At 38.4% G+C, this 22,277-nt stretch overlaps 1 protein-coding gene and 2 long non-coding RNA genes across 3 annotated transcripts in view; 2 read left to right on the top strand and 1 right to left on the bottom strand.

The window, feature by feature from the left end:
* The window catches only part of LOC109422379 (lysozyme), a 46,031-nt gene that overhangs the window by 23,043 nt on the left and 711 nt on the right, over positions 1 to 22,277 (top strand). Inside the window, exon 2 of the mRNA XM_029860979.2 lies at positions 7,271 to 7,447. Within this exon, the coding sequence (XP_029716839.1) occupies positions 7,271 to 7,447 (177 nt within the window). The remainder of the gene's footprint in view (positions 1 to 7,270; positions 7,448 to 22,277) is intronic.
* LOC134291934 (uncharacterized) lies at positions 7,461 to 14,435 on the top strand. Its single transcript, XR_009999356.1, has 2 exons — positions 7,461 to 13,464; positions 13,660 to 14,435. It is a non-coding gene; the product is annotated as an uncharacterized LOC134291934 (long non-coding RNA).
* On the bottom strand, positions 14,150 to 22,272 carry LOC134291933 (uncharacterized). Its single transcript, XR_009999355.1, has 2 exons — positions 14,371 to 22,272; positions 14,150 to 14,310 (listed from the first exon to the last, which is right to left on the bottom strand). It is a non-coding gene; the product is annotated as an uncharacterized LOC134291933 (long non-coding RNA).

Below are 22,277 nucleotides of genomic sequence, written 5' to 3'. Positions count from 1 at the left end.
GCGCGGAACTTCATTGGGATTGGCAAGTGTGTCAGGAATCGTTTGTTCCCACTTAATGTTCTCTGATTCGTGTTAACAGCTTTGTCTTTGGGTTCGATGGGGCAATCTATCCCTTGATGGATGTGACGGTTGTGAGCTTGATTGACATCTTTATTAAAACTAAGAACACTTCACGAGCACGCTCAGTTTTCTTTGTTCAGAGGAGTCAGTGTAGTCCACGTTTGTTGTTTAATATTTCGTTTGATTCGATTTCCGACATAGGAAGCTAGGTACATTATTTCAAGAATAATAATTTTGAATGAAGTATGCAAATTAACCTGAACCGATTTCATTTTGTTAGTCGCTTGTACACTCTAACGGCTTGTAAATAAGGCCGTCCCTTATTTTGCAAAAAAGAGAAATGTTAAAAGGTTTTTTTTTTATTATTTTTTTAGCTTAAAAATATCATGTAAATTGAAGTTTGCCTCTCAAGGCTAAGGTTCCTCAAAGAACCTAAAATCCTCAAAAAAAGTATGGCACTTCAAGTTTTTAAGGTTTGTGCTAACGCAAGAACCTCGACAATACACATAAAACGCGACGCGAGACAGGACACAACACTTATAGTTCTCACAACAAATTAAAAGGAAATAAATTTACCTTTTAAGTCGACCGGTTTCAGGCTTGACGTTGCCCATCGACAGAACGATGTCCGACTGATTACATGGAGCACTTATACAATCGTTCTGCGCACAGTACTAGTCGAAAAAGTTGTTGTTTCACTGAATTCTCAGCTTAGTCAAGTTGAAGAGGGGGGATTGTATTGGGGGCTCGTCTTCGTTCATGAGAGGACGATCAGCTGTGGCGATGTACATAGGTTATTCCCAGACATTTAGTTGTACAGCTTTTCTAACGTTCTTCACCAACTTAGCATTCTCCCAATCCACAGCATGGTCCAAATGTGTAGTGTGTACTGTTACACTGGATTCGTTGGTTCGTTCATTTTCGACAGCGTGTTTAAATGTATGGCGGCTCAAAGAACATAATTTTTTGAACTAAAAAATACCGGATTCTAAAAAATCGTGCAAAACTGTGCTCAGAATTTGTGCAACACTTCCATTCGTTCCTGGGTAGCGATATTTCAAATTACATGTACCGTAAACCGGGGTCAAATTGATCAGTGGGGTGAAATTGAGCACTCGGGTACTGCATTGTAATTCCATACCAGGAACTCTTATGCGTCGTAATGATCTTAAACTTTTTACGTCATCTGATTCGAAGATGTCTAGAGATGAGCGTGGACTTTTGATTTTTTAGAAAAAAGTTAGTTTTGCCTTGTTTTTTAAAGGAATTTTCCATGTATTTCTCATTTAACTGAAATCATTGCTACTAAACAATCAATAGGACTTCTCGTAAATTCTCTGTTTTCACAGAGTTATGCAGCTAACCAGAACATGAAAAAGTTATTAAAAGTTCATTTTATGAGGAAATAGTCATTTATTGTGATAGATATTGTGATAGATAAGGGAAAATTTCAAAATTTAATTTTGCATTTAAAGTATTATATCTACTAGTTGTAAGATATTAGACGCGTTATTCGGTTCGGAAATTCGGAAATTTTCCTTTCCAACCGATGCTTAATTGTATACTGATCAATTTCACCCCAAAGTGGCATTTTCAATATTTTAATATTTGGAGTTATTTAACTTCAAGTTTAAATTTGTTGAACAAAATTCTGTCACATGGTTCCATGAAGATCCACAGGGTACTGGTTTTACAGAAATTATTTTGGTAATATTTGAACAGGCACTGATGTTATCCGCAAAAGTTGTTTTAAAGTGATCAATTTGACCCCGGATTACGGTATTTACGTCAAAAGCTTCGTTCATTTTTACTACATCCTTCTGGATTTGCTCCAGAAATACAGTAGACGTTCGCTCGATGCAAACGCTTTAACTGCAAGTCCGCTAAGTGCAACAGTTTTGCAGTTATTGCACCGCTATTCATCAAAACCAAATGTCAACAGCGATGCGATGTTTTTCGTGGCACTTTTGTTGCAATGCGATTTTTTCCGTTTGCACATTGGCTGCATTCTGCAGCAACTGTCAGTTCTTTGACGTGTGTCAGTTGTTACAGTTATCGAATTTAATGCGCTAAGTGAAACGTAAACATGTTGCAGTTATCGAACGTCTGCTGTAGTTTCTTCAGAAATACCTCCAGATTTTCCTCCAGAGATTTCTTTACAAATTTCTCCAAGAATTACTTTGAAAAAACTTCCATAGATTTTTTGATAATTTTTTCATAGACCCTTGCTGAAATCCATCCTAGGATTAATTTAAAAAATCTTCCACAAATTCTGAAAAAATCTTCTCGTACATTTACATTGAAAAATAATTCAGAAAACCCTAAAGAAATTCAGTCATAAATTCTTTCACAAAATCTTCTAGCGATTCCTTTAGACTATAAAAATTTATCCAAGAACTCCTTGAGAAAGTCTTGCACGGATAGCTTCCAAAAATGTTGCAGGAAATTTTCAAACAAAAAATCTTGCATAGATTATTCCAGAAATTCATCTTCGAATTTCTACAGCTTTTTTTCATAGAGATTCTCCCAATTTTTTTAGAAAATCATGAACTTTCTCAAAAATACTCCATGATATTTTTTTTAGAAATTGATACACGGATACATTAAGGATCAGAAATTCAGAACTTCTTCTAAGTTTTCAAATAAGCTTTCTTAAGAATTTTCTGTAAGGATTGCTTTAGAATTCTACAAGAGATTTCCTTTAGATGATCTTTTATCCATTTATCTTCCAGAAATTGCTTCAAGGATTTCTTAAGAATTTTTTCTACAGATTCTTTCAGAGGTTCCTGCAGAAATTCACACACGGATTTCACCAGAAATTCCACCGGGTGTTTCTCTATGTATTTTCTCAGAAATTTCTCCAGGATTTTCTCCAAGCGTTTTTGAAGGAATTTCTCCATGAATTCCTCAAGGAATTCATTTTTTTTTCAAAAACATCTCAAGAGGCTTTGTTAGATATTCCACCAGGTATTCCAGGTGTTTCTTCAAGTATTCCTCCTGGAATTTCTACGGAAAACTCATCTATTGATTCTTAAAATATTCCTGTTTTTTCAGAGTTTCTTTCGGGAATTCATTTGATATTTTTTTCAATTCCTTCTGATATTTCTTCAGCGATACTTTCAGAAATATCTTTAGAGACCACTTCAATATTCCTAGAATTACTTCAGAAATTTCAGGATGGATTTCTTTAAAAGATGTTCCATGGATTGTTTGATTATTTGTGTCCATTCAGTTGTTTCAGACGTTTCTTCGGGAATCGCTCAAGCGGTTCCTTCAGAGATTCCTCCAGAAATTTATCCATGGGAATGTACCAGTGAAGGGGCGCTGAAATTTGAATTTGAAATTTGGGAACATTGATAAACTAGCTCTGATCTCACCATGACAGCACTGGAAATAATTTATCACATACCTTGTCAGTAATCCACCGAAGCATTACAATTTACAAGACCTTTTTTATGGTATTTGCTACACATTTTGGCATTTACCAAACATATCAGTAATATATTGCAATTCTCTGTAAAGACGTCATAAGAAATGTTGAAAGAAGTTTGTTGGAAAGCTTTGAGGAAAAGTCTGGCGAATGAGTGTTTTCATGCATCCGCCAGAAATGTTGTCACTGCTAGGGATCTCCCAAGCAATCAAAAGTTCGGATACCACTTGAAGAACGAACTCAGAAGTTTAAGTTTGGTTCAATTCAAGTTTCGTTGAACTTAAATCTCCAAAAAAAATTCTTATGTGTTAGTTATGAACTTGGAAGTACATGTACAAGCTTTTGACATCTCTTCAAAACGACATTAAAGTCGAAAAAAGGTTCAGAAAGAACTTATGTTGAACTTTAAAACCGAGTTCAATCAAATATTAACCGAACTCATGTTGAACTTTTTCGTGCCTTTAAAACTCAAATATAGTTCATTTGGACATATTACAACAACTTGAAATGTTCTGTTCCGAACTTGTTTCGGACTTGTTTTGAACTTACTAGTCAAAGTTCGGATAAATATTAACCGTACCAAAAGTGAACTTCATTTGAACTTCGGTGACAGCGGGGCCGGGGAGAAGTTCTCATTCAATTAAATCACTCGGAAATCGAGCGCAGCAGCCACAGCTTGTGTTAATTTCACAAGAACACTTTGTTTCACTATAATATTTCAACATACTTACTTGTAATCAACCCAAAGCACCCGTATTGTGTGGCTCCAAGGCTGCCCCCACAGCGGAAAACTGTTCTGCCCAGGATCCCGCCGGAGTTTTTTCGGCTGCTGATAAAAGTCTTCCAGCTTTGCTGGATGTTTCAACCCCGTCTCACTTGTCGCACCAGCGTGCCGGTAATCGACGCGATCGTTGTCACTGAAAACTTATAAACTTTTCTGAATGATTGGCACTGGCACTAATTTATTGCTTTGCACTTGTTTTAATTACGAACCAAAACAAACTGAAAATGTCAAACTATGTGAGTTCACAAGAAGTTCCACGTAAACTTCTTTCGAACCTTCGGCTGGAGGTTCAGAGAAAGTTCACACGCGAACCTGATTGAGCTCTACTAAATGATATCAGCACATTGAGTAAAATCCCGCAGTCCCCAACAACATATACATAGAGTAGTGGTTAGGCGCCGGCTTATAACGAGCAGAACCCGAGTTCAATTCTCAGTAAGTAAAAAACATTAAAAATTATTTCAAGGTATTAGTCAATTTGGATTACACATGTACTAATGTCTCATAATAATAAATCACTTTTGAGGACTTAAGCGCATTTTTTTAAATTTTTTCAAAGCTTTTTTTTAAGCTGAATAGCGTTCCTTTCAGCGACACAAGTATACTTTTTGTGAACTCAAGTTCGGTTAATTACTTAAAAAGTGAGCTGAATAGAATGCTATTCATCTTCCTTCGAATAGCTGATTAAGCCCAAACATGCTATTTTATCCGAACTTTTGGTTGCTTGTTAACAAATATCGCCAGGGAATCACTCCACATACAACGGTCATTCTGAGCATCGAAAAAGCGAGAGATATTTATAAAAAAATGAAGTTAGAAAGGAAAGTATGAAGTTGAGGGGGTGGCCAAAATGTTTGGGATAGGCAACTTTTTTTTCTCTCAAAAAAATGTTCAACATGCTGTAGCATTTCATAGAGTGCATAAAAAATTCTCAAATTATGACTGCTTGCCAACCTATTGTATGTGCATTATTGGTACAAATTTGAGCTCGATTGACCAATCTTTCGCGAAGCTAGAAATGTTATAGTATTGCTGTGTGCATTCAAAATGCAAATATCAAATGTGGGAGCACCAAATGCGGTAAGATTTTCTAACAAGTAACCCGATGTCAGTGAAGGCTTTCGAACCCTAGGATGGCGGTGATATTGGCTGTGGTTGCTACGTTGCCTTTGGTAACATGTGTTACCGCGTTTGAAGCGCATTTGGGCACCGTTTGCATCTTGAACGCACACAGCAATAAAACACTATTTTTGAGACAACTCATTTTTGAACTGTCATATCTCGGAAACCAGTGAACCGAATTGAATGAAATTTTGAACGTTTATCATCAATATAATGATACTTGATACGACTTTATAAAATGTAATATTTTCTCACAACGAATAAAGTTATAGCGGTTTGACTTTTTCACCCATATAGAGGAAAATTAGCCAAATTTTCAATATCACACAAAAATTACTAAATGTGTTCTTCCATCAATTCAAATAGGCTATAATATATCTTATTATAGATATCTTGAGAACAAAAGTAGAAAATATTTTTATATCAAAACTAAAATTTAATGACATTGATGTAATAAAATGATATTTTTTCGAGAAAGATAAAAAAATCAATCCTTCATAACTTTTTTCAACGTTCAAAAAGTACCTATGTTTTAAAGACTTTTCATGTTGTTGGTAAACGTACAAAATTTCATTCAATTTGGTCAACTGGTTTCCGAGATATGACATTTCAAAAATGAGTTGCCTAAACAATAGTGTTTTACGAGAACGGTTCTAACTTCGCGAAAGATTAACCAATCGAGGCTGACAAGCACTCAAAATTTGAGAATTTTTGATGTACTCTAAGAAAAGTTATAGCATGTTGAACTTTTTTGTGAGGGAAAAAAATTGCCTATCCCCATTTTGGCCACCCCCTGTGTATAAAACTAAGTATGTCATATGAAGTTCCAAGAAACAGAACTAACTGAGTAACAGTTTCTAAAGTTAAAGTTTGCTTAAGTGTGGCTTGTTCAACTCTTGTACAGCAAAAATGTTTGTTAGGGTACGCTTTGGCGCAATTATGAGTGCTTCACAAACAATTTATTGATACGAAGTGCTCCGCGTGTCAAAAGACTGAAAACCCCTGCATTATAAATCATCATCATACAAACTGCAAGTTTTAAACTGATTGGATAATGAAAATTTTATCTTTTAAAATGTACATTAAATCGGGATAAAATGTACATGAAATCGAGGGTCTATATAATCGAGGGTCCACTAAATCGAGGTACAGCTGTACTACCGAATATTCCGTACATTGTAAAACATGGAACAGGAAATTCGGAAAATTAGTTTCCGAGTTGTTTGAGCCAAAATTTTAAAAAATCAGTTAAAAATTCAGAGAGATATGATCAGTCCAATTTTGTGGGTACCCGGGTACCCTGCCGAGGCATTTTGCAGGTGTTTTCTTATCGACCACATAACGGTTAAGTTTGTCCTGTTGATTTGAATGACCTAATTTCGGGACAGTTTGGAATGCGTATATGTACCATCCCGAGATGGTACACCCCCCAGAGCAAACTTTTGTGGAATTTTCAAACTACTAATGCAATTGCTCATTACTGTTAATGAAATGTAAGTGTAAACTCAATAAAGGTATCATTGACCATTGAAAACCCTTCCCAGAGACAATTTCTGACTACGCCACTGAAGCTGCCAATCATATGTACCATGCTGTATCACAAATCAGCATCATTAATAAAATTGTACTGAATCACTACCGCACAGTGTCCAATGTCCGTATTTAATTACATATATGCACATTACTAGTATATAGTATCAAACAGTATCTGGAAGCACACCTATCCCGTGAATTTACTGTTATTCGTGGGAGCATCATTAGTCAGGTCAGATCCTAAGCTGACAGCTTCTAATGGGATAAGCATATTTACCGATATATTCATTGTATGTTAATCGCATTCCTCTCTACTTTTTCTCCCCATTTGCCATCTGCAGTCCAGGAGAATCCGGTGACCGAGGTGTGCCTGCGGTGCATCTGCGACGCGTCCAGTGGCTGTGACCCGACGGTGCGTTGTAGCGGCGAATCATGTGGAATGTTCCGGATCACGTGGGCGTACTGGGCCGACGCGGGCAAACCAGTTCTGCCGGGTGATGCTCCCGAAGCCCAGGGTGGTGAGTATTTTTCTTGTTGAGGCTCGGTAATGTCCCGAGCCGCCGATTTTAATTAGAGGTCCCATAAATAAGCTCGAACATAAATTATTGTATGTCGTGTGTGCCTGTAGGGGTAGGCGGGGCAATATGGACACTCTAAGGTTTTTGCCAACTTTACCTGGCAAGATGTAAATAAAGTTTAGTTTTTTGATACATGTATCCTTTTGAAGTCTATTTTGCATCTATTGCATAAGAATGCTCACGAAGAAAAATGATTTATCCACTTCAAAAAATGTTTTGAAAAATGTTAGTTTTTCATGACCGTCTTCAAGCATACGGGGCAGAATGGACACCCCCATGGGGCAATATGGACACCACGAGACTTTTACGAATTTCGTACATTATCTACACCTATAAAGTCATTTCATTACAAAACAACTATTATGGATGAATAATACGCCGAAGTAGTTCATTTTTGTTCAGTTAATTTAAATTCAGGCTGTTTTGGATAAAGCTTCGTTTTTGTCAGCATGTACAGCTGTGCCTAGAACAACTATTTTCCACTTCTGTCGTTTTTTGACCAATTTGTTTCACCCTATGTCTACTATAGTGAACATTTAACCGAAAATATACTGAAATCGAAGAATTTACTTGGTTTGTGATTTAGGTTATATTTTTCCCTTGCCGCTTCTTTCAAAAAGGTGAGTGTCCATTTTGCCCCGGCAGCAGAAGATATTTCCAAACTTGATTTTTGATATAATAAAGAAGAAAATATAAACATGTTAAGCATGTAGATACAGCAAAACTACTTGCATGTGTTCTAGAAATATCAGGTTTTAATCGACCTGCAATAAATTAATCACTAAATCTTATTTTAGATGGTGTGAAAATTATAATTTCCATGCACAAAAAACGGAGGACGCAACTTTTTTGTGTAAAATCAAGTATAATTTCAATTTCGAATGTTTATTTCCTGAAACTACGTTTTAGACAAATGGACTATATTCTCCATTCATTAAAAGTTCAAAAAAGTTCGCATATTTCAAAACATTGAGGGTGTTCATTCTGCCCCGGGTGTCCATAATGCCCCACCTACCCCTACCTGCTTTCAGCCGGGATAAAGTCGTTTATGCCTCGGCCATAAAATGCAATCGAGCAGCTAACCAGTGCCTGGGTGGAATGATAAATGTTATGGCTTATGGATCGTTTACTATCGAAATGAGAGTAATAATTATTGATGTGCTAAGCGCTCTTTCATCGGATATAAATTCGGACGCAAGCTAGTATTATCCTCTTTGGGCGAGCCGTAATGGACATTTAATGTAATTATTGGGCAGATGGCGATGAAAGGCTGATAACCAGTAATCAAGTCATGTAATATGTTCTGTCAGCGCTGCCACAAAGGTCAAGGAGCATGTAAGCTCGTAATATTTATGCTGGGTTCGCTGTAGAGCGAAGAGCGAGTTCGTGGTTCATTCTTCGCCGCCAAACACTGTTCTGCTACAACCCGCTCTAGTTGCTCGAATACTCCAGGACTACCAGTCTAATCAGCGTTTTGTAGATAGTTAACTTCGTAAATGACGGCGAACTTTGTTCGATCGTAGTTCTGCGCAGTTCAAAGTAAGCTCGATTTCCAGTGAGTCCAAGTACACGCATGCTTCAACCGTCTCGATTCCATTACCGTCGATAAAAATCTGGGTGGCGGAAGCGGTGATTCTTCCCTGGAGCCCTTTGCCATCATGTACTTTGTCTTCGTCAGATTAATGACTAATCCGATTCGCGTGGCATCATTCTTTAGTCGGATGTACGTTTCCGCCATCGTCTCACATTTGCGAGCTATAATATCAATATCATCAGCGAAACCAAGCAGCTGAAAGGACTTCGTGAAAATCATTCCACTCGTGTTTATCCCCGCTCTCCTTATTACGCCCTCTACAGCAATGCTACACAGCAAGCAAGAAAGACCATCACCTAGCCGCATCCCTCTCTGCGAGATTCGAAGGGACTCGAGAGTGTCCCTGATACTCGAACTACGCACATCACTCGATCCATCGTCGCCTTGATTAATCGTATCAGTTTATCCGGGAATCCGTATTCGTGCATAATCTACCATAGCTGTTCTCGATCGATTGTATCATACGCCGATTTGAAATCGATGAACAAGTGATGTGTGGGCACGTTGTATTCACGGCATTTCTGCAACACCTGGCGGATGGCGAACATCTGGTCCGTTGTAGCGCGTTCACCCATAAATCCAGCCTGATATTGGCCCACGAACTCTCTTGCAATCGGTGATAGATGGTGGCATAGAATTTGAGAGAGTATCTTGTAGGCAGCGCTCAGTAGTGTGATCGCGCGATAGTTCCCGCAATTCAACTTGTCGCCCTTTTTGTAGATGGGACTCACGGTCCCTTCAATCCATTCCTTCGGTAATAATTCCTCTCACCAGTACTTCTCCACCGTATTTAAACTTGTTTGGTATTTTATCTACTACAGCGGCTTTGTTGTTTTCAACCAATCAACCTCCTCTTCAATCACTTGGAGGTTAGGAGCCGGAAGTCTTTTGTCCTGCGTACGTACTCCTAGATCTGTTACCACGCCAACTTCGCACTATAGGATATCAGGCGGACAAAAATCAGAAAAGTGACTTCCACTAATGCTTGTTCTGAAATTTTCTATCGATAATAAACATATAAACAAAGAGAAATCTAGAATTTCAAGTTTCTAGCTGATGTTTGTACAAAGATATTGAGTATCGAAGTTGAGTAAAGATAAAAAATGTAATTTTCGCAAAAAAACAACACATAATTTCAAATCGATATTTTCTAATTATGATCATCATTATCTATTGGTTTCAATACATCATTGGCAAGATAATGAAGCAAGCTTTCCAACAAACACGTGGTTTTGTGAAATAATTGAACCATTGTATGAAAAAAGGTACAAGAAGAAGAAGAAGTTGAAAAAGGCGTGAGATTCAAATTTTGATAATCGGCATCTTTTTTTCCCAAACATTCCCAGGCTCAAAATCAGTTCATGGTCAAGCTTTAGGTCTACTCTAATGATTTTGTATGCGAAATGCTGCGGTAAATTGCGGTCTTGGGAGATTCAGCGTTTTTTTACGCACGAGACCGCCCGGGCACACCCCTTGATTAAACGACGATTCTCAAACATTCTAAGCAAATTCCCTTGGAATTTATTTTTGAAAGTAACTACACAATAGTGTTAATCATTCTTAGCACAAAAAAACAAAATAAAAATTTAAAAAATAAAACAAATTCAAACTTTTTATATATTATCAGTTATTTTACCATATTGAAAATACGCCCTTTTCAAAATTTGGTTCATAAACAATATATTTTAGTCGAACCAACTACAGAATACTAATAAATCCTCGAAAATATTTTTGTCCGCCTGCTTGTATGGGAATCCCCCATAGTGCTTCGGTGCTTAAAACGTCGCCATTGAGGTGCTCATCGTAATGTTGCCGCCACCTCTCGACCACCTCACGATCGCTCGTGAAAAGATTCCCGTGATTGTCGTGGCACATGTCGGCTTGTGGCACAAAGCTCTACGCTCAAGCGGTTCGGCTTCTCGGAGAACTTCCGTTTGTCCTTAGTGCGGTACAGCTCTTTCATCGCTCCGCAATCTCGTTCTTTCTGCTGACGCTTCTTTCTCCGGAAGACTGAGTTTTGCCTGTTCCCGCGCCTGTTTATAACGTGCCTCATTCACCCTCGAACGGTGTTGCAAAATTCTCGTCCATGCTGCTTTCTTATCATTTTTCAACTGTACACTTCGCCATTGTACCAGTCATTTTTGTGATTCGGAGTCGCGAAGCCTAGTGCTGCAGCCGCTGTAATTTAGAGCATTATTGTGATGATTTATTTAGCTTAGACCAAGTCTTAAATGTTTTTTAACCATGAAATTTCTGCCAATAATAATATACTTATTAACTTACTTGTTACGGTTTTTCCCTTCAGTCTATGTGCTAACAATCGGTATCTGTGTGTTATGACCAGCCCAAGGTAGTCTACCGTATTTTTACCTCAATATTATTTTTAGTATTTTTAGTAACATAAAAATCGGCCTGCACTATTTCCATATTGAGTCTCAAATAAACAATATTCAATGCATAACATCGTAATGGCTACGGTTAGCGGCGCCAATCGTTTAGACATATTGTAAGCAAAGGAGTGTGAGTTCAATTCCCACTCCAACAAAAAAAACTCTCCATTGGGCCACTGGGTGTCGCATATTTTGTCCATTTGTTGGTAGACAACATAGAAATTGAGGTTACAGTAAACAGTAACGTTGGCGATGATAAGAAATTAATCAACGCAATTTGTTAGACTAAAAGCCGAAATTTCCAGAAAGTCAATTTGACATCTTTTCGTCTAATTATATCCTGATCTATATTTTGTATTGAAACAAAAGAACTGCTATGGTGTAGGCTAGACTAGACAAAATAAGAATAATACCAAACAAAGTAGCTCAGAGTTGATCGTAAAGGTTCAAAGGGATCTTATTCTTTTTGGGAAATTAAGCTAGATTTCTGTGCAGTTGCGATATTGCCCCCACTCGCATAACAGTCCCATCTTTGCAGGATTTTCTATGCATATGGGACTGTTAAGCGAGTGGGGGCAGTATAGTAATTATATATTTTCACTCTAAACCACTTTTTAAGAGCTCGAGCTTGATTGACCATCGTGGATGCTACTCCAGTATCACCACTCACACAAGGAACGAATGAGATCTGCCGGGAACTAGCAGTCATCTTCAGTGTGTGAGCGTTGGTGATCTTCTTTTTTTAGGCGAGAATAGCGCCTGCGACGTCAGGTTGCCGGTCAATGTGGGGAAGAGAAAGGAAGTGATGATTGCAATCATGGGTATCCACATCAGACCGATATACCTCTGCATCTGCTCAAATTCATGCGAATGTTCGAGTGTTGATGGGATATGGTTGGCTTGGTGAGGGTACACACATTGGTGCGTGTATGCCAGGCAGGCAGTCTAAACCACTTTTTAAGAATAGAATAATGCTTGTTCACTCATGTTTGCATATTTATCGACTACTAATATTTGTGGAAAGTTTCGATCAGAAAGAGATCGATTAATTCTTTTTCCGTTAGGTTTTTTTTTAGCAATCAGTTATTTTATCCATTGTGGTAGGGCCGTTCAAGCCACAAAAGCATATATTTCTCATATTCCGGCCTACAGAGTACATACAACCATACTGAGCTAACATACATATTTACAGTTTAACATTAAGTATTATTTTATCAATTTTATTCAAAAATGGTGTAGACATCAAGAAAGCTTAAACGTATCCACGAATATTTACTATATTACGATAAGTTTGAACATAATGCACTGAAAACACATGCCAAAAGTGCAATGTGATTAATTTATTATATTTTTTTTGAATTGCAAAACTGTCATTCTTCAAATATGTTCGGTATGGGATTTCCTAAGTGTTAAGTCCCTCTTTATTGAAAATTATTATGATTGCATAAAAAACTACTCTTTTGTTTGAACTTACCTTATTATTGTTATATTCTTTGCAAGATCTGAACAAGTGATCTACCACAGAGACTTAATATTTATTCAAGGACTACCACATCTTGAGTCGTGCAATGTTGTTAAACTGCAATTCACTAAAACCATACGCGCCAATTTGTGACGTAGTTAGGGGGGCGAAGCTCCCCAAAATTGAACAAAATGCAACTTTTTTCGAGTAAATGCACTAGTTTCCACGTGAATATGCCTAATTTGGATAAACTGCATCGATTTGGTCAACATTTTATTGGTTTTGAGAGGCCTTGCCCCCCCAACTACGTCACAAGTTGTCGCGTATGACTATAACAATTGGTGAGGTTAACACATGGCAGACTTTCATGGGCTGGTCACATCACACGGCTGCCGGAAAACGAAATGCGAACATAATACAAGGGAGGAAGTTATAGGGATCATACTCGGCCGCGAAAACGTTATTGAATTATTTGTAGTTGGGTAGGGTTTAACGGAATTTGAAGCTCTAGGTCATAGTTTCCCAAATTGTGGGTCGCGACCCCCCAGGGGGGTCGCCGGCCTTCATCCAGGGGGTCGCGAGAGACAGTAAAATATTCGACTGTAACAGACAACAAATGAGGGAATTTCTATGGGGGGTCGCGAAAACTACGTCTGCTGGCAAAAGGGGGTCGCGCGACCTGAAAGTTTGGGAACCTATGCTCTAGGTGATAAAAGGTGCCTATCCCATAACCGGCCCAGTTGTAACTAGCTGCCTGCCAACTACTAACCCGTACAAGCTAGCAGCAGCAAGAAACTCCTCGAACTGGGTCTCAGAGTCGGCTTACTACTGGGTGATCAAGGGACGCGTGACAAAGTATGGAAAACACAAGAATTTTCATGTTCTTTAAACAATTTATGAACCCTATTCTGTGGCGTGTGGGTGTAAGAAAACATTTCGTGTGGCGTGTATGAGAGGGGATCGATCACTGGGTACTCACTACTCTACTCCTTCGGCGTTGACCTCCACGGTTACGCACGATTGCGGTAGCCCTACCGTGTGGCCGGATTCTCGCAGCGGGGCTGCTCGGTGATGGTGCCCGTGGATCCGGAAGCACATCGGATCTGTCCAGCGGCTTTGCTTGGTTGTTGTTGCTGGGCTTGAAGGCGTCTTCTCTCATAGGCTGTATCGGCACGGCCCAGGACGAGACCAGAGTGACCGTGCCGAGAGAGGTCCCTCCTAGATAATTAGAGCCGGCGGCCCGAGGGATTCGTCCGGAATCGGACGACGGGGTGTCCTTGGCATTTAGACTCGGAAGCCATTTTGACTTCCGAGCCGACCCGTGTGAGGACCGTATTTTAAAATACGGCAAGAGGTCCTAGAGGAAATATATTGTTCCGTCAGGATGGTCGGAGATTTTTGATAGGGACCAAATTACCTGAACGGGAGTAGGCCGCAATCCCGGTATCCCTCCATAAAAGGGGGGGGGGGGTGGTAGAAAAACCACCGCGGACACTACTTTTCAACAATCACGAAGATCGATATGACTCACACGGACGCCTGAATACTTCTGCCAAAAAATCTTCAATTTGGAAGATGGCAGCGCCCATGGGACAAAATCCACGGCCATGACACCCATAAACATGAAAATAACGATGGCCATGTTCTACCCCTTCAGTAATGCTAGGTTTTAATATTGGTAGCGGAGTAACCCTCTCAGTCGTGTGGGACCTTCTGACATTTACATTAAAAAAACATGAAATTTCTGCCAACATTCGGCTCATACAAACACAAAAATCTAAGGATGTAACCGACAGGTTACACAGTGGATATTAATTCTCCATAAGGCATTGATGAACGGGATGAACTCGAGTTCAGAAGTAGCAAGTAAGTAATTAAGTATACTATTCTAAAATATTTCTCTCAAATTTTTTTGGCTATCAGACACTAAAGATTTGGTCGAAACTATATTAATCATTAAAAAAAAAACTCTAATGTACTGCAATTCGATAGAAAATCTTCAAATATGATTTATTTCATTTTTCACCGATAGAATATTTTGAACCAAGGCTTTTCTGAAAGGGTAAATCATAAACTGAAACCCTGTGAAAGAAGATTTTAGGTTCATTCAAGTTCGATAATATTCTGGTTCCTGGTATGCGTGCGGCTGCCAGCCGATCACATGTTGTCGCATCTTGTCCAACACTATGAATCCTGCTCCCAGTTCGTTGGTGGTGCCACAGCTTTGTGAGAAGCTAGCTGGTCGATGCCCGCTTTTCCACACTTTCTGTTCAGTCCAACAAAGTTCTTGCAACTCTACGATGTTGAAGTTGCGGGGATGTAATTCATCGTAGATAATCCTGTCACATCCTACGAAAGTCACTTGGACTTGCAATTCAATGTTTCAAGTTTCCAATCGTAGTTTTTTCTTCGTCACGTGACTCACGTGGATCTTTGCTGATTGTATCGCGTCGTATTCTCTCCTACATTATTCGTAAAATGGGGATTTTACGGGTGGCTATTATTGGGCCTACGCCAACACTTCTGTCTCACCGGAGGAACATGGTGCCAGTTCTGTTTAGCGTCACAACCAACACTGGGACGATCACGCTTAGATCTAGCTGGAGCTACCACCTTAGATCTAGCTGAGCGTGATGCAGCATTTCTTTACTCACTCGCTGGATGCCAGAACAGACGCTGTTTGAGCCGCATCTCCTTGGTGAACAGATGCTCGGGTCGTACCTCCCCGACCTAGCTGAAGTCAGAACGACAACAGTGCCAAAGCTGCACTACCAGCTAAGCAGTTAAACATAGAACTCTACAAATGTCAATTTAAATAACCGTACACGGAGAAATCAAACTACCTAATTTTTGGGTCGATTTTACTCAAAGCTGAGTATATCGAATAAACTAGTTACCCAAAATTAGGTTGTTTTCCCTCTTTCCCCCACCGATGTTGTCAAAAACAAACAGAGATGCGTCTACCCAATGGGGGTCCTTGAGCCCAATAAGTCAATTTTGAGTAAATGTAGGTATACTCAAATTTGGGTTGAATGAGGGGGGGTCTTGGGTTGAATTTACCTACTCTTAAGTATATTTTTTTGCTGGAGGTAAAGGCAATTTACCTAGTGTGAGTTTAATCGATTTACTCAAATTTGGCTTATTGGGCGGAACTATGGGATTGCGTCAAAAGAACTCAATTTTGGGTAGTTTGGCGGTTCCGTGTAAGCAATCACATTATTTTATGCACAATTCGGTGTTAAATTTTGTGTGGAGATACACTGAGACTTTTTTTTATGCATCCTTTTTGTTTTTATTAACGAAATTTTTAACTCGAAAATAGTTCATCTCGGATTTTTATGCACCTGACAGAAAGTGCACACATTGAAAATGTGCATAAAAAGGAATAAAAACAGGGAATTCTATGCATAACTTAAGTTGAGGTTGTAGTGAGGAAACTTAGTTCACGAGAATAGCCTTGGGTGTTTGAGATTGAGATGGAGACAAGGGAGTATCTCGAAACTTCCCAGCGAGCCCTAAAAAAGGGGATTGCAGGGGGCTTTAGGGGCGTTTCAGGGAGTTGTTTCATGGCGTTCCGTCACATACTCTTGGCGTTTTGATGGAAGAGGCGTTTCAATGCATAATATTAAGGGTCTCAGGGACTTTTTAAGGAACTTTAAGGCTGGGAATACCAGGAGCCTTAAATGGGCGTTACAAATGGGTTTCAGAGGCGTTTCAAGGCATTTCAGGGGCATAATAGAGGCATTTCAATGTGTTATGTTCAGAAAATATTTCGGAGCATTTTATAGACATTCCAAGGGGTTTCAGGGACATTTTCAATTGGCATGATTTCAATGGCGTTTCAATGAAACTACGGAAGCTTCAGGGGCGTTTCGACGTTTTTCTGGTTAGGGTCGTATCATGCGGGGTTTCAGGAATACCCTTAACTCAAAGGAGTTTTCAGGGGTATTTCCAATAGAGAATTTCAACGGCATTTCAATAGGGTTATGAATTTTCCAGAGGTGTTTCAAGGCAGGTGAGGTTCAGGGGCGTTTCAGGTGGTTTCAAGGGTTTTAGTTAAGGTGTCTCCTAAAAATCCTCTAAAATTTTCTGAAATGCTTCTAAAATCCCCCTAAACCCCCTCGAACCCGATGTAAATCTACTGAAACCTTCAGAAACCTCCTGCAAAGCTTTCAAAATCCCCCTTAAATCCTCTAGGATCCCATGTAATGCACGTGAGACCCACAGAAACCACCGAAAACTCCTGCGTAATGCTTTTGAAACCCGCTGAAAATGCTTCAAAAAACACTCTGAAACCGCCAGAAATGCTTCAAAAATCCCTCTAAAACTCCCTCGGACCACTTACCTTAGACCCTCCGCTAAAAACGCCTCCGGGATGCTTTCAAATGCTTCAAAAATACCCCTAAAACCCATTACATTACATGGGGTCCTGTAACGCACATGAGACCCACCGAAACCTCTGAAAATGCCTTCGCAGCGAAGCCTCCGAAGCCTCTGAAATCCGCTGAAATCTTCTGAAACTTTCTCCCACACATTAAAATTTTGAAATGCTTCCAACACAAACAAACAGCAATAAAAATTACTGAGTTTTCATCAAATATTTTGCTGAATTTCAGCAAAGGCTTGCTGATTATTTGTCAAAATAACTGGATTGTTCAGCAAACTGAGAAAAAAACCGATTCATGGCAATTCGTATAACTGGACGCAACAACATTTTGCTGATTACCAGCAAAAAAAATTGCAGTGCACCTGAGACCCTCCGAAACTCCAGAAAACGCCTCTGAAATATTTTAAAAATCCTCTGAAAGCTCCTAAAATGTTTACAAAATCCCCCTAAAACTTTCTCGGACCCCATGTAATGCACCTGAGACCCTTAGAAACCACTGAAAACACCTCCAAAACGCGTTGAAAATCCTCTGAAACTCACCCGAAGCCGTTTCGTGGTTTTCTACTCCTTGTAACATATAAGTGGAACCCACAATATAAACCAATGTTACGAGACATACTATGGAACCCTACGAATGCACAAAATATAACAACAAAAAACCCTGAAGCACCCTCAAATGCCCTGGAATCCTCCTCAGCCTGAAGCTCCACTCCTTTCTTTTCTTGAAAACTGAAAGTTTGAAAGCCAGGAAACCCTGTGAAACCCCTCTGAAACCCAATGGATCTACCTAAAACGCTCCCGAAATCCCCAGAAACAAATCTAATTCGTCCCTGAAACTCCCCGATGTCTCTTAAAACTTCCTGAAACACTCAAGCGCCACTGCACCCTCCCTGAAATTATAATAAAACCCCTTAAAACGTCCGTGAAACATCAACAAACGCCTTTAAACTACACTCCCGATCAAAATTTTGGGGTCACCCCATAAAAAACATGTCATTTTTAAGCCCATATCTCCGCCAATTTGCGTCAGATTTCAATACCCTAGGTTTCATTCAAAAGGTAATAAGAGGGTCTTGTTTCCCGGACTGAAAAAAATCCCGGGATTCGGGATTTTTATTTTTAAAATCCCGGGATTTCCTGGGATCCCGGGATAAATCCAAATTTTCCAAAAACAAGTAAAAATGTATAAAATGTGTTTCCAAAAATATTTTTTGATTATTTAAATTTGCGAAAAAGATGAAATTTCGCAAAAAAAAACAAATAATCCCATTTTAACCATGTAAGACATGAAAATGTTCTGGATGGAATTCTTACTGAAGTTGTCGTCGATTTTTTTTAACTTATTTCAAAAGACTCCACGGATTTTCTGGGGATATTACTTCATTGATCCATTTGGCCTCTCCATATGTTATTTTTGGGAGCAAATTTGAGATTTGCTGGAAAAGGTGGAAAAGGTTGGAATGATTTGAAAGATTGCTTTCTCAAAAAATCCTTACAATAATGTCTTCAAAAAATCTTTTAAAAGTTCATACAAAAAATTTTCCATGAAATACATAAGAAATGCCTTCCCACCTTCAGACGTTTCTTTTTTTGACTTTGAAAATTTCATCACGAAGCTTTACTGATCTTGTTTTCGATATATTTGGAAAAATACTATTTTTGTAGAATTCGTGGCCGAGCGGTTAGCGGCGTCAGTCGTTTAGGTGTCTAGTAAGCCTTGGAGTGTGGGTTTGTTTCCTGCTCCAATCGGGTAAAACTTTTCGTCAGACGGAAAATTCTCCACTGAGCCACTGAGTGTTATATGTGTTGTCCGTTGTCTAATTTTAGTAATGTTCAGTCTGTGAGGCCTCTGGCCGAAGACGGTGTAATTGTCTTTTTTTCTTTGAGAAATCTCCAGATGTTTCCGTGTTGTTTTCGAATTTTCTTTTTATTCTTATTTTATAAAATTACCTACATCACTACTGGAACATGCCGTGTATTTCAACTATTATTTTATCGACTTCATACAGTTATGAGCTGAATCATTCTTAGCCAATAAACCATTTTTGCAATCGTATGCCTGCTTGATGATAGTAAAGCCCTGCAGAAGTGCATTGAGGATGTTTTCACAAATTTTATAGATGAAAGCCTCCCAAAATTTTGTGATTCATGTGAACGACTTTCGTTACAATTCTGTTAGAATTGGGTTCTTTAGGGGTATCCGGATTATTCCATAATCGGATTCTGCGCCCAAAAATTAGTCGAAATCCAAAATTTCATAATTTTTGGAGTCCGGGAACTATTTTTAAAATGCATTTAAAGTTTGTATGGGGAAATTTTTTTGTTCGGGTTGAACTGTCACTTTATCGATTGAACTGTCATTCTATCCACGAAAATAAAAACTGTTGTGTTAATTAAACCATCAAAACAAAGGTATTGGAATCCAATAAAATCACGTTATACTCAGAAAAATGAGCTCTTTCGATTAGGCTATAGAAAATAGCAATATTTTATTCACTAAACAACCCAATTGCTCATATCACGTTAATATCAATACATTTTTCTAGCTGGATTCCTTTAACCTCTAAAAATGTAGTACTCTAGAAATCTAGTACCTTTCAGCATCAGATTTACTTGTGAAGTCTGTCAGAAATGGCTACAGGTATTTATAAAAATTGCAGAAGCTCCACTTGAAAATATTTGACATGATTAGCGGAAAACGTCTACAAATTTTGCAACTAAAAATTTAGTCAGGAAAATTGCATTATAATAAATCGTTCGAATCCTCATTATAGTATTCTATCAAATCAGTTGCATATTCACAAGGATTCCCATCAAGAATTTGGTTTCGTTAGAAAAAGATGGACCTGCCAGATAGTGTACAATCGAATGCGAAAATGAAAAATTGATGAAAAAATCTTGGAAAAAACGTCTTGTGTGAATTGTTATGTTTTAATACAACACACTTTTGCAATTTTTCTATTTTCGGGAAATCCCGGGAATTTAAGAAAAATATCCCGAGATTCGGGATTTTTCAACTCCCGGGATTTCCCGGGATTTTTGTCCCGGGAAATCCCGGGCAAGACCCCCTAGTAATAAGTCAAACAAACTTTAAACATTATTTGAAAGAAACTTTTTCAAAAAATTTTGTTTGTAAACTTAACCCAAAGTTGCCAAATTTTCTAAAAAATGAATATAAACTTACGACAGTGTCGCTGGAAATTGGGTCGACCAAATTTCAAGATGAGAGCGGTAATATAACCCATTTACTATTAGCTTTTAACTGCTTTTTATAGGAGTCAGCTAAAAATCTAACAAAAAAGTAATTAAGTAAATTAACCCTTGATGTCATCGACCAAAAAAAAAAATGTATCGGCCAAAAGCTTGGGGTCACTATCGTAAAACATGGAAAAGTGATTTGTTGATATCTTTGTCATCTTTCATTCAATTTTTATTCTTTTTGGCTTATTTGAAACATAATGAATGATACTTACTGCATATACATTGAACCATACATATTTGTTGAAATTTACATACTAAAACTTAACGTAAAGTTAAGTTTAAGTTATTTTTTGAAATGTGGTGAAATGTGTTAACTTTACATAACATTGTTATATACAAAAATTGTTAAATACGTTAAGTTAAAGACATCAAACGTAAATTTAGTTAATTATCTTTGAAATGAGCCAAAAAGAATTAAAATTGAACTATAAATGACGAAGATATCATCAAATCACTTTGCCACGTTTTACGAAAGTGACCCCAAACTCTGTGCCCAAACTTTTGGCTGATACATCATATTGAGGGGTGACTCCAAACTTTTGGTCGATGATATGAAGAGTTAATTTACTTAATAACTTTTTTCCTAGAATTTTCAGCCAAGTTCGGTAAAAAGCAGTTGAAAGCTAATAGAAAATAGGTTATATTACCGCTCACATCTTAAAATTTGGTCGACCCAAATTCCAGCGATACTGCCGTAAGTTAATATTAATTTAAAAAAAAAATTGGCAACTTTGGGTTAAGTTTACATACATTTTTTTTAAAGTTTCTTTTAAATCATGTCATGTTCAAAGTTTCTTTGACTTATTATCTTTTGAATGAAACCTAGGGTTTTGAAGTCTGACGCAAATTGGCGGAGATATGGGCCTAAAAAAATTACATGACCCCAAACTTTTGATCGAAAGGCCCTTTAGAGAGTTTTAGGGGGGTTTAAAACTCTCAAAAACTGTAAACCTTCATGGAGCATCCTGAGTCGCGCTGAACCCAAGTAATACACTTGTCACAGAAGAGTTACGGCGGCACAGGTTTTTGTTGCGGAGAAGTCACTGTAACTTACTTAGAAGTATGTGCTAGTAAGTGTTTCTTTTAGTCACAGTGACTTCTGCGCAACAAAAATCTGCGCTGTTGTTACTTTTCTGTGACAACTTTGTTATTTGGGAAACGTCCCTGTTACACCCCCCTCCCCCATTCGACCCAGAAACCCCTGAAAATCCCTGATACTTCGCGAAACACCCATGTAAAACCGCTGAAACTACCTGAAACAGCCCTGAAACAATTTCAAATAAACTAGTCTTGCGTTAAAAATCTCGTTAATAAACATAAAAATTCCAGAAACACATTGGCAGGGCGCACCTGGTGTGATGGTTAGAATACTTGACTATCACTCCGAGCACCTGGGATCGAATCCCACTCCCGACATACTCGCAAAATGTGAGTTCTTCCTTCGGAAGGGAGAATACATAAATACAGAATACGTTAATACAGATGAAAAAAAAAACCCTCAAATGACCCCTAAAATCCTTCTGAAGACCCTTTTAACTCCTTGAAAATGATAATTTTTAAACCTGCTTCGGTTTCTATGATTTTTTTTCCAATACAGAATCTTCTGATCTCTATACTATCAAGCTATCAAACTTAGATATATTTTCAACTTGTACAGCTATGAACTATGTTTTTTT

This window comes from Aedes albopictus, chromosome 3 (genome assembly GCF_035046485.1).
Source record: "Aedes albopictus strain Foshan chromosome 3, AalbF5, whole genome shotgun sequence".
NCBI lineage: Eukaryota > Metazoa > Arthropoda > Insecta > Diptera > Culicidae > Aedes > Aedes albopictus.
This window is presented reverse-complemented; position numbering and strand designations above follow the sequence as displayed.